The sequence below is a fragment of the Elephas maximus genome, chromosome 5 (assembly GCF_024166365.1).
Source record: "Elephas maximus indicus isolate mEleMax1 chromosome 5, mEleMax1 primary haplotype, whole genome shotgun sequence".
NCBI classification, from domain to species: Eukaryota; Metazoa; Chordata; class Mammalia; order Proboscidea; family Elephantidae; genus Elephas; species Elephas maximus.
Genome location: NC_064823.1, coordinates 41,074,469 through 41,088,502, shown reverse-complemented (window position 1 = coordinate 41,088,502; position 14,034 = coordinate 41,074,469). Strand labels below are relative to the sequence as shown.

The following is a 14,034-nucleotide window of genomic DNA, read 5'->3' as shown; positions in this document are numbered from 1 at the left end:
TAAACCAATCAGTACCCCTTTTTTCTGTTGGAACAGCTGCCTCTTGAGCTATATACAAGTTCCTCATGAGCATGATTAAGTGTTCTGGAATTCCCTTTCTTCGCAATGTTATCCATTATTTGTTATGATGCACATAGTCGAATGCCTTTGCACAGTCAATGAAACACAGGTAAACATCCTTCTGGTGTTCTCTGCTTTCAGCCAGGATCTGTCTGACATTAGCAATGATACCTTTGTTCCACATCCTCTTCTGAATCTGGCCTGAATTTCTGGCAGTTCTCTGTCAATATACTGCTGTAGCCACTTTTGAATGATCTTCAGCAAAATTTTGCTTTCGTGTAATATTAACGATATTGTTCATATACATATATAATCTCATGTAACCCAGTGAGTTTGTCATTATTATCCCCATTTTATCAATGAGGAAAATAGGGCTTTGAGACGATGAGTAACTTGCCTAGGGTTACTTGTGTCGGGGGAACAGCATAGCTGGAATTCAGTTCCAGGTGTGTCTGTCACCAAAACCACATTTTAACAATTACACTACACTGTAACTATTTGAAGAATTACTGACCAAACTTGTATGTATCCACCTTAATTTTATTTTTCACAAGACCAAAAATGCCTATGTTCTCTTTTGTAGATATACTTTGCCAACACAGCCCTGAAGTGGATAGAGAGAGCTAATTTGGATGGTTCCAAGCGGGAAAGGCTTATTGGGGATGCAGTAGATGTGCCAGAAGGTCTTGCTGTAGACTGGATTAACCGTAAACTCTACTGGACAGACAGAGGGTATGTTTCCTCCTTCAGTTTTAAGCCACATGGGATGGGAGTGGTAGGCTAGGTAATACCTTTGGCTTGATTCCTCCTCTTTGAGCTCAGGAAAGTATTGCTGGGCACTTGGCTGGGACTGGAGAAAAGATGCCCCCGTTGTGGTCCACACTTGCCTTGATTCTCCTCCCCACCACCAAGCAGGACATTGCCCTCTTCATCAAGACTGGATCTGTACCCATGGGAGAATGTTAAGGGCCAAGAATGTAGCATGCATTTTTGCAGTTTAGGCTGTTGCAATCAGAGAAAAACAAAACCTGTCTGAATTCAATCAACAAGTCTTTTGAACATCTGCTGTGGATAAGGCACTTTCCTAGGTACAGTGGAGAATGCAAAGGAGCATGAGATGTGCTTTCCATCCTTTTGGTCAGTGCACAGTTTAGCTGGGGAGTTAAGGCACTTACACACAGGAAAAAAATGCATGGCTTAAATACCAATACAAGAAATGTCATAAGGCCATATATAAATAATCACCAAATGAAGGTGCACACTCCCCAAGGGAGGGCTAGAAAAGGCGGCAGGGAGCAGCTAGCACAACCCATGGTTTTATAGATGAGGAAACTAAGGCTCAGAGAGGCCTGGTGATTTACGCAAAGTTATACAGCATGAAAGAGATGAACCTCAGGCTAGAATCCAGTTCTGGCTTCCTGGTAAGTGAGCATGGAAGAGACAGCAAGAGCTTCACACTGGAGTTGTGAGGAACTCCTTCATGAGGAGGGATTTGAGATTAACATTACCAGAGGGAGGTTGTGGTGCAGGACACAACGCTAGGGGCTGCAGGTAGAACTGCATCTAGGCTCCTTTGTGTGTGTGTGTGTGGCCTGTGTGAGCCCCCTGGGGGCCAGATTGCGGTGGGTAGAAGGAGGGTGGAGGAAGGAAGTGGCTGATTCCCTTCTGTGTGCTAATGATAGCCCACTTCCTTGCTTCTGTGGAAAAGAAGCTAACCACAGAGTACCTCCCAGGATAATATTAGAGATGCTGTGTGCTCTAGGATATATTCTCACAGTAACTTAAAGCCATGTAGTTAAATGGTAGCCAACCTCAACATCTGGTAGCTATGCAAATGTGTTAAAATAAAAGAAGGGAGATTAGTTAGGGTTTCACCTCTGTGAAATCAACAGGCCTAACAGAGGGAGAAGCCCCAGGGAACTAGTTTATACGCTTGGAGGTAGGCTTTCTATGTCTCAGAAAATCTCTTTAGCTTTAAGTAAAACAACCTGGTTTTTTAATATGAGCCAGATGTATGACATGATTTACAGTTATCAATATGTGACACTTCTTTATCCAGGGTGAGGACATATTCATTCAAACATCTCTTCATTCTTTTATTGTTTGGGTATTTATTTACTGAATAAATGGATTATGCCAGACACCGGGGTAAGAGCTTTATACCATGATACCATTGAATTAAAAAAACAAGCTGTGAAAGTTAAGTTTTCTTGTCCCCAATTGACAGATTAAAAATTGAGGTTCACGGAGATATAATAGCTTTCCCAAGGACAAATAGCCAGCAAGTGCTGGAATTTGAACTCAAGGATGGCCATTTCCAAAGCTTACCACCTACCTACCCATTGCTGTCTGGTCGATTCCGGCTCATAGCGACCCTATAAGACAGAGCACCTTGTGGATTTGAACTACTGACCTTTTGGTTAGCAGACGTAGGTCTTAATCTCTGCACCACCATGGTTTCCAAAGCTTGGGTGCTGAATAATCATAGACATGTACTGCCTCCCACAACAAGAGCTGAATAAAATATGCTCGACCCAGGGTAATATAATAAACTAAAATCAGCTTCAGTTATAATAATGATAAAAATCATAATAATGGCTTCCTCTGTGTTGAACCTACTTAAAAGGACTTTTTAAATGACAGTTCTGCTTAATAACAGAGCATACACTCTGCTGTTCTCTGAAGAGTAAGCATTGATCAGGAGAGCAGATGTCAACCCTCTTGGCTGGGTCTCTAAGGGTGCCAGGTCTCCTCATATTTCCCCACATTTGCATGGCACCTCTAATTTTAACAGTGTTTGATTAATAACATCACAGTACCTACTGCGGAGGTAGTGCTTTTGGGGATAGACAGGCGAGGCAGTATCCTGCAGAATCAGACCTCAAATTCTCTAGTTCACTGACTTCAGTAATAACACGCCCTTCTTAAATCCTCTTCCCTCTAAAGGCAGCTGCTAAAAGAAAACCTTTAATTTGTCTGGAAATGAGAGGTTTATAGTTGGAAAACCTTGACAATACCTTGTTGTTCTTAGGTGCCGATGAGTCGGTTCAGACTCATAGTGACCCCTATGTACAAGAGAACGAAACACTGCCTGGTCCTGTGCCATTCCACAATCATTACTATGTTTGAGCCCATTGTTGCAGCCACTGTGTCAATTCATCTTGTTGAAGTCTTCCTCTTTTTCAATGGTCCTCTACCAGTCTTCTCCAGGGACTGGTCCCTCCTAATAACATGACCAAAGTATGTGAGATGAAGTCTCGCCATCCTTGCTTCCAAGGAGTACCCTGGCTGTACTTCTTCCAAGACAGACATGTCTGTTCTTCTGGTAGTCCGTGGTATCTTCATTATTCTTCACCAACACTGTAATTCAAATGCATCAATTCTTCTTCAGTCTTCCTTATTCATTGTGCAGCTTTTGCATGCATATGAGGCGATTGAAAATATCATGGCATGGGTAAGTCTCACCTTCGTCCTCAAAGTGACATCTTTGCTTATCAACACTTTAAAAAGAGATCTTTTGCTACAGATTCACCCAGTGCAAATTGTCATTTGATTACCTGACTGCTGCTTCCATGGGCATTGGTTGTAGACCCAAGTAAAATGAAATCCTTGACAACTTCAATCTTTTCTCCATTTACCATGATGTTGCTTATTGGTCCAGTTGTGAGGATTTTTGTTTCCTTTATGTTGAGGTGTAACCCATAGTGAAGGCTGCAGTTTTTGATCTTCATCAATAAGTGCTTCAAGTCCTCTTTGCTTTCAGCATGCAAGTTTATGTCATCTGTATATCTCAGGTTGCTAATGAGTCTTCCACCAAGCCTGATGCCATGTTCTTCTTTACATAGTCCAGTTTATCAGATTATTTGCTCAGCATACAGATTGAATAAGTATGGTGAAAGGATACAACCCTGATGCACATCTTTTCTGATTTTAAACCATGCGGCATCCCCTTGTTCTGTTCAAATGACTGCTTCTTGGTCTATGTACAGGTTCTGCATGAGCACAATTAAGTGTCCTAGAATTGCCATTCTTTGCAATGTTATCCATAATTTGTATGATCTACACAGCTGAATGCTTTTGTTTAGTCAATAAAACAGTATTAGCTAGCAGTTGAATTTAAGTAACTGGGATTCCGATCTTGTGATATTAAAAAAAAAATTTTTTTTATTAGCTTACAATTATTTAATTAACCAATTAAAAGAACCAGAGTAGATGGTTACAGTCTGTATTGGCCTAGGAAAAGGCAGATTGAAATTAACATCTAACTGTAGGAAGGAAGCTAATTGATAATTCCACTGGAGGTACTATTACTCAGGATTAAGGAACCTTGATTCTTATAGCTAAATGCTCAGTAAAAAAGAATCAAGAGGGTTAAAGTATATTATATCTTTTTATTTGATTTTTAAAAATCACTCTCCTAGGGTCCTGTATGGACAGCACTTACCTTGGACATTGCTGTTGTTGTTAGTTGCTGCTGAGTCAGCGACCCCAGGTGTGCAGAGTAGAGCTATGCTCCATTGAGTTTTCAAGGCTGTGACCTTTCAGAAGCAGATGGCCAGGCCTGTCTTTGAAGGCACCTCTGGGTGGGTTTGAACTGCTAGTCTTCCGGTTAGTAGTTGAGGGCTTAAAACTGCTTAACAGTTTTTGTCACCCAGGAATTAAAATAAAAAACCAGACCCATTGCTGTTGAGTCAATTCCAACTCATAGTGATCCTATAGGACAGAATAGAGCTGCCCCATAGGGTTTCCAAGGAGTGGCTGATGGATTTGAACTGCGATGTTTTGGCTAGCAGCCGTAGCTCTTAACCATTGTGCCACCAGGGCTCCTGTGTTACCAGATGTGTGTATTTCCTCTTAGAGGTTCACAACAGCATTGGGACCAATTCGGTAACAGATATAAGGAGAAGGGTGCACCACTAGATTTAGGGTTATGCTTGAACTTATGGTTACCCAAATGTCCTTGTTTGTCTTTGCTTTCTCATCAACAACACTGGAGTTTGAGACTCATTTTCTGGCTAAATCAAATAGACATTTCTAATTAGCTGAATGCATGGGGAGCTTCTTAAGTAAATTCCAGCCTTGAGACAGTTCCACAGTCATTCTCAATTCTCATCACATAACTCTGGCTCAAACCAGTAAGAATTTAAAGATAAGGTAACAATATGATCAGAATCGACAGTTTTATCTCCCTTGGTCACAAGCCAGTGGGTCAAAATGTACCTCAGAATTCCTTCCCTTTCACCAAGGGAAGAGTCACAGTGACCGTTGTGTCTGAAAGAGGACTGAATTTGGAGCATTGAGTTCAAAAACATCTTCCACCCGGCAGTACTCTTTTAATGGTCACTTCATCTAAGAATAAAATTGTCCTTTAAAAGTGATAGACTAATGTATAAATTGTTTCAAGATATTCACTGTTCTGCAGTTGGTAGTTTGCAAAGCATAAGGGACCCAACATTGGCTCTGAGCTAATTTTACACTTGCCTCTGTCCTGCATACAGTCCGTGAGAAGGAATCTATAGAGCTCTATTCCCCAACCAGGCATTGGTTTGCCCTCATCTACTAACCTAAAGATTGGTGGTTTGAACCTACCCAATGGTGTCACAGGGGAGAGAAGGCCTGGCAGTCTGCTTCCATAAAGATTACAGCCAAGAAAACCCTATGAAGTAGTTCTACTCTGTAACACGTGGGATTACCATGAGTGGGAATTTGCAACGGGTTTGGTTTTTTGATTTTTATTTCCCAACTGGTGTCCCTGGAGAGTGCAAATGGTTAACATGCTCTGCTAACTGAAAGGTTAGAGGTTCAAGTCCACACAGAGGTGCCACAGAAGAAAGGCCTGGTGGTCTGATTCTGAAAAATCAGCCACTGAAAACCCTGTGGAGCACATTTTTACTCCGATAGAACTCTGACACACATGGGTCCTCCATGGGTAATAACCTACTCAACTGGAACTGTTGCTGGTATTCTCCAACCAGTAACTAGAAAGTAGACTTGAATAAACCTGGAGATCTCTTTGTAGACCAAGGGGTTTGGGGGAGGAGTAAAAACGGTGTGGGGGCAACGTCTGACCTCCTCTAACTTCACAAGGGGTAGGAGAATCAAGATCAACAGCCCAAGGCTGATTCCTATGAGGCGGAGGTCAGACATGCCTCCTCTCTCCTCCATCTTTACCAATTCTGACACCAACTGCCTCTCCCATGGCACTCTCTACTTCTTTGCTGGGTTTGATAATTCATTGCAATGGCCGCACAGAACTCAGACAATAGTCACGATTATGGGGTTTATTAAGGAAGTAACAGGTTACAATTCAGGTTCAGGAACACTCAGGATACTGTTCTTCCATCTGGATGGCCTCTTCCAAGCTGTGCTCGAAGGCACATCTCTCCCTGGCCCTCAACTTCTGCCCGAAGGCATTCAGCTTTCTTGTGCCCATTGTGCTGTCTCCTGCCATTCTCTCCTGCTGCTGTGTCTCTGCCACCATTTCTCTGGCTCTTCAGTGTTACTGCTCTCTCTCTCTGTCTCCTTGCTCCAGGAGCTTCTCAGCACAGGGATCCTGGGTCCAATGGATGTTCTGCCTTTTCTGCCTTGGTGGTGGTGGGATCCTCTCTCTGTTCTGGAATTGGCTGTCTTTTAAGTTTATCGGGATGGCAAAATTGACCAATGCCCTTGGTGGGCTATAATTACCCTATGTGCACAGTCCCACCCCTCCTTGCCCCTGACATCCATTGGTTTCAGCAGGGATTGGAGCGTGTGAAGAGAAAGAGATGATGGTATTTACGCTCCTGGATTTGTCCCAGCCTGGTCACTGATACAAGGCCCCTTTTACCTTATCCTATCACTTTGCATTTTAATCTCCTGGAATAAATATTGAGGAGCTAATTAAAATACTGTGTTAAAAAAATAGAATTTGTGGGCTGGTTGGCGCTGACTCTGTAGGGGAAGGGGAAGGGAAAGGGGACAAGGGATAATTTAGAATGCTTAGCTTTGCATTTCAGCAAGTAACAAAGGAAAGGAATATTTTTGTTTGAAAAATAAAGCTGATGTAACAAACATTGCATATTACATGCATTATAGGAAAGCTCTCATTGAAAGGAGTGACTTAAATGGAACACAATGTGAAATAATCATTAACAAGGACATCTCTCAGCCCCGAGGAATTGCTGTTCATCCGATGGCCAAGTAGGTATTTCTAAAAGCAAGGAGGCTTTCTGCTGAGTCATCTGACATTATATTTAATATCCTAGTGTCCAAAATTGGTCCTAGACCTCAGGTGAACAGTGAAAGTGGAAACCAAGAAAACCCAACAGATTTGCTCAAATCTTTAGAAATGATACAACTAGCACGACTTCTGCATTCTTTTAATGTCTTTTGGTTTTTTATTCTGATATAAGAATCTTATTGTTTATATGCCCTCTTACTTTAAGCAAATTAAATTTCCCTTTTACAAGAGTGGGCTATGATTCATTAATAAATTCAATATAAGCCCATTACGTGGAAGAGATCAATCTACTCTCTCTAAAAATCTACATTATTGCTTTACCAAGCAGAGGACAATATTTCAACTGTATAATTTTTGAATTCACTTTAGAAAAATCATCAGATGAGTTTAAGTGATAGGCCATTCCTAGATTTAAACAAGAAGAAACAGAAATTATGAAGGTTAATTGTGAATACATTTTTTAATTTAGGGGTTAGAAAATTATAGGGAATAACTGATTCCCTTTTGGTTGTGAAAAGCAAGGATAAAAACCAACCTTATTTTATTTATGATGGAAGTTTCACAATGGTTTATGGGAGATAATTGATTTGGAGCCAGTCAAATGATTAAACAGACTAGTAAAATAGATACCAAGCCAAGTTGACATAAAAAAAAAAATACCTGATTGATAGAACTTTAACTATTCAATATAACCGAGTACATCGTATAAAGGTGGATTAGAGATAAAGATACTCTTCCTTTTATGTTGTAGTTTTCCATAAACAGTGAGTTTCTTTATGCCTACAGAGGGGCAGGTTAGTAAGGCTTCATCGCATTTTACAGCTTGAAATGCTAATTTAAGAAGATGTCATCAAACACACATTCAATTAGTAATATGCTACAATTTTTTCAATTAATGATTCCTTTTTCATCTTACGATTTGGGCTTTAATTCAATATTTTTTGTTCAACATGTTTTATATAGAAAAGATTATCATTTTGCTTTTAAAAATTATTTGTCCAATATACCATGCTATGCTTTCCTGGTCTCTATTCCTTAGTTTACCACTTCAGTTTATCCTAAAGTAATTTACAATGATGTTTTCAATGGTGAAAGAATGGAAGCTTTTTGTGTGCGGATTTTATTTGTTGTGTACTTTCTTGATTATAGGAGACTATTCTGGACTGATATGGGTATTAATCCACGAATTGAAAGTTCTTCCCTTCAAGGCTCTGACCGACGGGTTATAGCTAGTTCTGATCTGGTCCAGCCCAGTGGAATAACGATTGACTACTTAACTGACAAGTTGTATTGGTGTGATGCCAAGCAATCAGTGATTGAAGTGGCCAATCTGGATGGTTCAAAACGCCAAAGACTTGCCCAGAATGATGTAGGTGAGGCTTTGGGATGGGTTATTACTTCTGGACTGAGTGCTGATGAATGTTAAATTCAAAATGTGTTTATACACACATACACACTCAACTATAAAGTAAGAAAGAACTAGAGACAGACTTCTCCAGGGAATTAGGAGCTATAAGAATTATCTTAACATTGGAATATTGCAGAAAAATAGTGATACATAATAATTTCTTTTTTTCCAAAATTTTCTCAAATAAGAATGAATATATTAAAGTTTTCTAAATTTCTTTAGGAGGCAAGCACTTGGTTGAACTGTTATAATTTCTTATATTTTAGAAAAGAATTATTTTCACATTTTTTACATAGTCGTGAATATGTATTGATCACTTCCCATGTGCAAAGATGAATAAATTGTCCCCGCACTGTATTTTTCAGTTTTTGCATGGGGTGGCATGCATTTTCATAAATATCTTTAAAACATTGTAGCTTATGCTAAGTGTTAAAAGTGCAAATGACACATTATATATCAGTGGGAGACTGATTTTGACTCAGGGCATCTACAAAGAGGACAGGAGCTGAGCTGAGTCATGTGGTGGCTAGATGGGGATAAATGTTGTAATTTGAAATAACACTGCTGAAGTTGGTCTTTGTTAGTACTGCCAGGAGAAGTTGCCTGAACTTAATTCTGAGTGTACTAGGGACCAATTGTATATTCTTGAGCAAGTGTGTATGATAAGATTTGTATCTCTGGATCTTAGGTGTCAGTATAACGGCTGAATTGGAATTGGAATTGGAGAGAAGGTAATCAGGAGGCTTCAGGGATTGTCCAGTCGATGGTTAATGAGGGCTGAACTAGAACATTGCCATTTAAAAGTGGCCTAGAGGATCAGGGTAGTAAAAATCATTGTGGATGAAAAATTGAAGGGATGTAGTAACAAATTAAGGAGCTCTGGTGTCGAAATGGAAACCCTTGTGGCATAGTGGTGAACAGACATGGCTGCTAACCAAAAGATCAGTGGTTCGAATCCACCAGGCATTCGTTGGAAACTCTGTGGGGGCAGTTTTACTCTGTCCTATAGAGTTGCTATGAGTCAGAATCAACTCAACGGCAGTGGGTGGGTGGGTGTCAAAATGGTTAGTCACTCAGCTGCTAACTGAAAGGTCAGAGCTTAGAACCCACCCAGCTGCTAGATGAGAGAAAAGACCAGGCGATCTGATCCCATAAAGATTACAGCCTAGGAAACCCTATGGGGCATTTCTACTCTGTCATATAGGGTTGCTATGAGTCGGAATCAACTTGGCTGTACAGCACACAACAACAACCGTAACAGATTGGATATAGAAAATGAGGGCCAGGGATGTATTGAAGACGCTTTGGAGATTTAGAAAATGTTTTTTTGAGAATATGAAATAAAACAAAATTCGACTCTCTCTTTTAGGAAGAAGGTAATAAATAAATAAATACTCTGTTTATTTTGCTCATTGTCTTTGGTGTTAGAGGTAATGACTTTCTAGATTTGTGTGACATGTGATAGATCAAAGATAAGTGTAACCAAAAAATTTATACATGGCCAAGGTGCTTGAAAAATTAATGACATACTTCACAATAAATGATAGGCTTGTATATAACCTTAGAATTTACTCATTCATGAAATTTAACAGGTATTTGTTGAGTCATTATAGAAACTGAAGATACAGTGGAGAGTAAAAACAAACATGGCTCCTGTGAAGTCACGGAGTCTACTGGGGAAGACTCGTGTTATTAAAATAATAAACCACTCATATAAATGTAATATTATAACTGTGTTAAGAGAATATAAAGAGATTTGAAGATTCCTAACCACTATGTAAAGCCACGATACTCTAAACCAAAAACCATGGCAGATATTTGGTGTATAATTTATATATATATATATATATATATATATATATATATATTTTTTTACTACTGTAATCTATGACTAATGCAACTTCCTATTGAAGGCTATTATCATAATTTGATATCGAAAGTACACAATCATTACAGCGCCATCTACTGGTACGTAAGTGGTGACTTCTCAACTGCCAATTCAGGATTTTTAATATAAAGATAAAAGTTAACCAAAACCAAACCCATTGCCACTGAGTTGATTCTGACTTACAGTGACCTTATAGGACAGAGTAGAAATTCCCCCTAGGGTTTCCCAGGAATGGCTGGTGGATTCGAACTTCCGACCTTTTGATTAGCAGCCGTAGTACCACCAGACTCCAAGATAGAAGCTAAAAAGAAGTTACTCATTCTTAATTTAAAAATATGACTAGTTATAGCTATTCTACAAACAAAAAATAAGGAAAATTATGTCTAGTTCGGATTTGTTTGCTGAAAAACTCTTGCTATATAAAAAAAACTCCCTTGTTGCATTTGTGGCTTTCATTTGGGACAAAGCTTGCTAAAATGAATCTTAATGACCCTGATTAGTAATGATGGGTGGAGAAGACTCAACAACAACAAAAACAAACCGGTTGCCATTGAGCCAGTTCCGACTCATGGTGACCTTATGTATTATACAGTAGAACTCCTCCATAGAGTTTTCTTGGCTGTAATCTTTACGGAAGTAGATCACCAGCCCTTTCTTCTGTGGTGCCCCTGGGTGGGTTCAAACTACGAACCTTTAGGTTATTAGATCATCGAAAACTGCTTGAACCACCCAAGGGCCTTAAACCAGTTGCTCTCGAGTTGATTTCGATTCATGGTAACCCCATGTGTTTCAGAGTAGAACTGTACTCCATAGGGTTTTCAATGGGTTGACCTTTTGGAAGCCAGGCCTTTCTTCTGAGGCACCTTTGTGTGAATTCAAACTGCCAACCTTTTGGTTAGTAGAAAGCAACATTTTTTTTTTTTTTTAATGCAATCAGACTCATTCCTTTATAACTCTCAACTGTATGTGTGGTTGTGTATATTGAATTATGGTGTTGGTGAAGAATATTGAATATACCATGGACTGCCAAAAGAATGAACAAATCTGTCTTGGAAGAAGTACAGCCAGAAGGCTCCTTAGAAGTGAGGATGATGAGACTACGTTTCACATACTTTGGATATGTTATCAGGAGGGATCAGTCCCTGGAGAAGGACATCATGCTTTGTAAAGTAAAGGGTCAGTGGAAAAGAGGAAGACCCTCAATGAGATAGATTGACGCAGTGGCTGCAACAATGAGTTCAAACATGCCAACGATTGTGAGGATGGTGTGGGAGCGGCCGGTGTTTTGTTCTGTTGTATATAGGGTCACTATGGGTTGGAACGGACTCCACACACCTAACAACAACATACACGTGAATATGGAGCCCTGGTGGCACAGTGGTTAAGTGCTTGACTGCTAATCAGGAGGCTGACAGTTCAAACCCACCAGCTGCTCTGCACAAGAAAATTGTAGCAGCCTGCTTCCGTAAAGACTTACAGCCTTGGAAGCCCTATGGGGCAGTTCTACTCTGTCCTGTAGAGTCACTATGAGTTGGTATCAACGCAAAGGCAACGGGTGGTGCGGTGATACACATGAATGTATCCTCTTCCACATCTCTCCATATTTGCAGTCACAATATATAACCATTACCTGATAGAGAGTGATATAAAATTACAGTTTGTATCCTAGAAACTTCTAGAAACCTCCCCTATACTATAGTGTGAGTGGGGATAGGAAAGTGGAAAGTCCTCTTTGGGGAATCCTCAGTTTATCGGGGGAAAGTGTGGAGTACTACCTACCATTAAGGAATAAGAAGAATATATGATTATATAACGATAATAATAATGCCTTTATCCTTTTAAAGAGCACTTATATCCATTGTTACATTTGATTCTTTAGTTCAGTTGAACAAATATTTATTAAGTGGCTTCATTATGCCAAGCCCCATACTGGGGACGCAAAGATTCATTCAGGCATTCATTTAACAAATATTTATCAAGCACCTACAGCAGGCCAGGCGCTATTCAAGTTTCTGGGGACAGTAAAACTGGAAGAAAAAAAAATCTGTGCTGTCATGAAGCTTATCTTTTAGTGGGAATAAAACCAGGTCTCTGCTTTCAAGGACCTTGGGAAGTTATAAGGAAAACCAAAATGGTAAACACATCCTGGATCCTACGGCACATGAGCAGAGCAGAGGGGTCACTAAGAGGTGGTCAGGTGAATGCAGTGGGTGTGGGGGAGTCAGGCAGAGTGAACGCCTGAGCAAAAGCGAGGAAGCACAAGGTACCGGGGGTGTCTGAGTGTGAAATACCAGCAGCGTGGTGTTATTAGTAGAGTAGGACTGTACTCCATAGGGTTTTCAATGGCTGTGACCTTTTAGAAGCCAGACTTGTCTTCCAAGGCACCTCTGGGAGGGTGTGGCAGTAGCTGAATATGGGGAGCTTGACAGGTTTCAGATCACACAAGTCCCTATGTTTAAGCTGAGGAGCTTGCATTATGTGGGTGGAGAGAAACCAATGAAGGGTCTGAGGCAGGGGCATGGGATTGGCCGCATTTAATTTCAGTAGGACAGTGTGGTCAGCAGTGTGGGGGACCGACTTGGCAAGGGAGGGGAAAGAAATAGGAAAGCTAAGAGAGGAGGTAAGCAGAATAGTTAGGAAGCTGTTGCCACAGTCCAGGTAAGAGATATTGAGATTTTTAACCAAGGCAATGGCAGTAGGAATGCAAATGAACCAGCGATTTGAAAATATAGGTGGTAAAATTGGTAAGATTTTAGTATCCAGGATGTATAGAGTGAAGGAAACGGAGGAATAAAAAGTCCATGAGCTTTTTTTTTTTTCTTTTCAGTGACTTGGGGGACAGTGATTCTATTATACGGCACAGGAAATACGTGAGGAAGAGCAGGATTTGGAGGTTAAATGATAAATCGAGGTTTTGATGGTCATGTTTGTGGTCACCAAGCAGAAGATATTTACATACCTGAGGCAGAAACTCCGAGGAGCTGTTAGGGCTGGAGGTAGAGATTTGGGAATCATTCGCCATGTAAATGGTTAGCCATGAGCACGCATGAGCTCATGAAGGGAGGACATACAGGGTTAGAGCAATAGTGAGTTGAGTTTCAATAAAGAATACTGATCAGCAGTTGCACAGGCAGCCCAGTTGGATAATGACTTAAAATCATCCATCGGACTTGGCAATAGAAGATCTTGAGTCACCTTGACCAGAGCAGTTTCAGTGGCATGGGGAAGTGTGTGTGATTGAGTTGGGGAGTGTTATGGATTGAATGGTGTCTCCCCAAAATGTGTGTCAACTTGGCTAGGCCATGATTCCCAGTGTTGTGTGATTGTCCATCATTTTGCCATCTGATGTGATTTTCCAATGTGCTGTAAATCCTACCTCTATGATGCTAATGGACCCTAGATGGTGCAGTGGTTAAGAGCTATGGCTGTTAACTAAAAGGTCGGCAGTTCGAATCCACC

General features: G+C 40.5%; 1 protein-coding gene across 1 annotated transcript in view; it reads left to right on the top strand.

The window, feature by feature from the left end:
- The window catches only part of EGF (epidermal growth factor), a 142,064-nt gene that overhangs the window by 85,571 nt on the left and 42,459 nt on the right, over positions 1–14,034 (top strand). Inside the window, exons 11-13 of the mRNA XM_049885522.1 lie at positions 644–792; positions 7,135–7,239; positions 8,429–8,652. Of these exons, the coding sequence (XP_049741479.1) occupies positions 644–792; positions 7,135–7,239; positions 8,429–8,652 (478 nt within the window). The remainder of the gene's footprint in view (positions 1–643; positions 793–7,134; positions 7,240–8,428; positions 8,653–14,034) is intronic.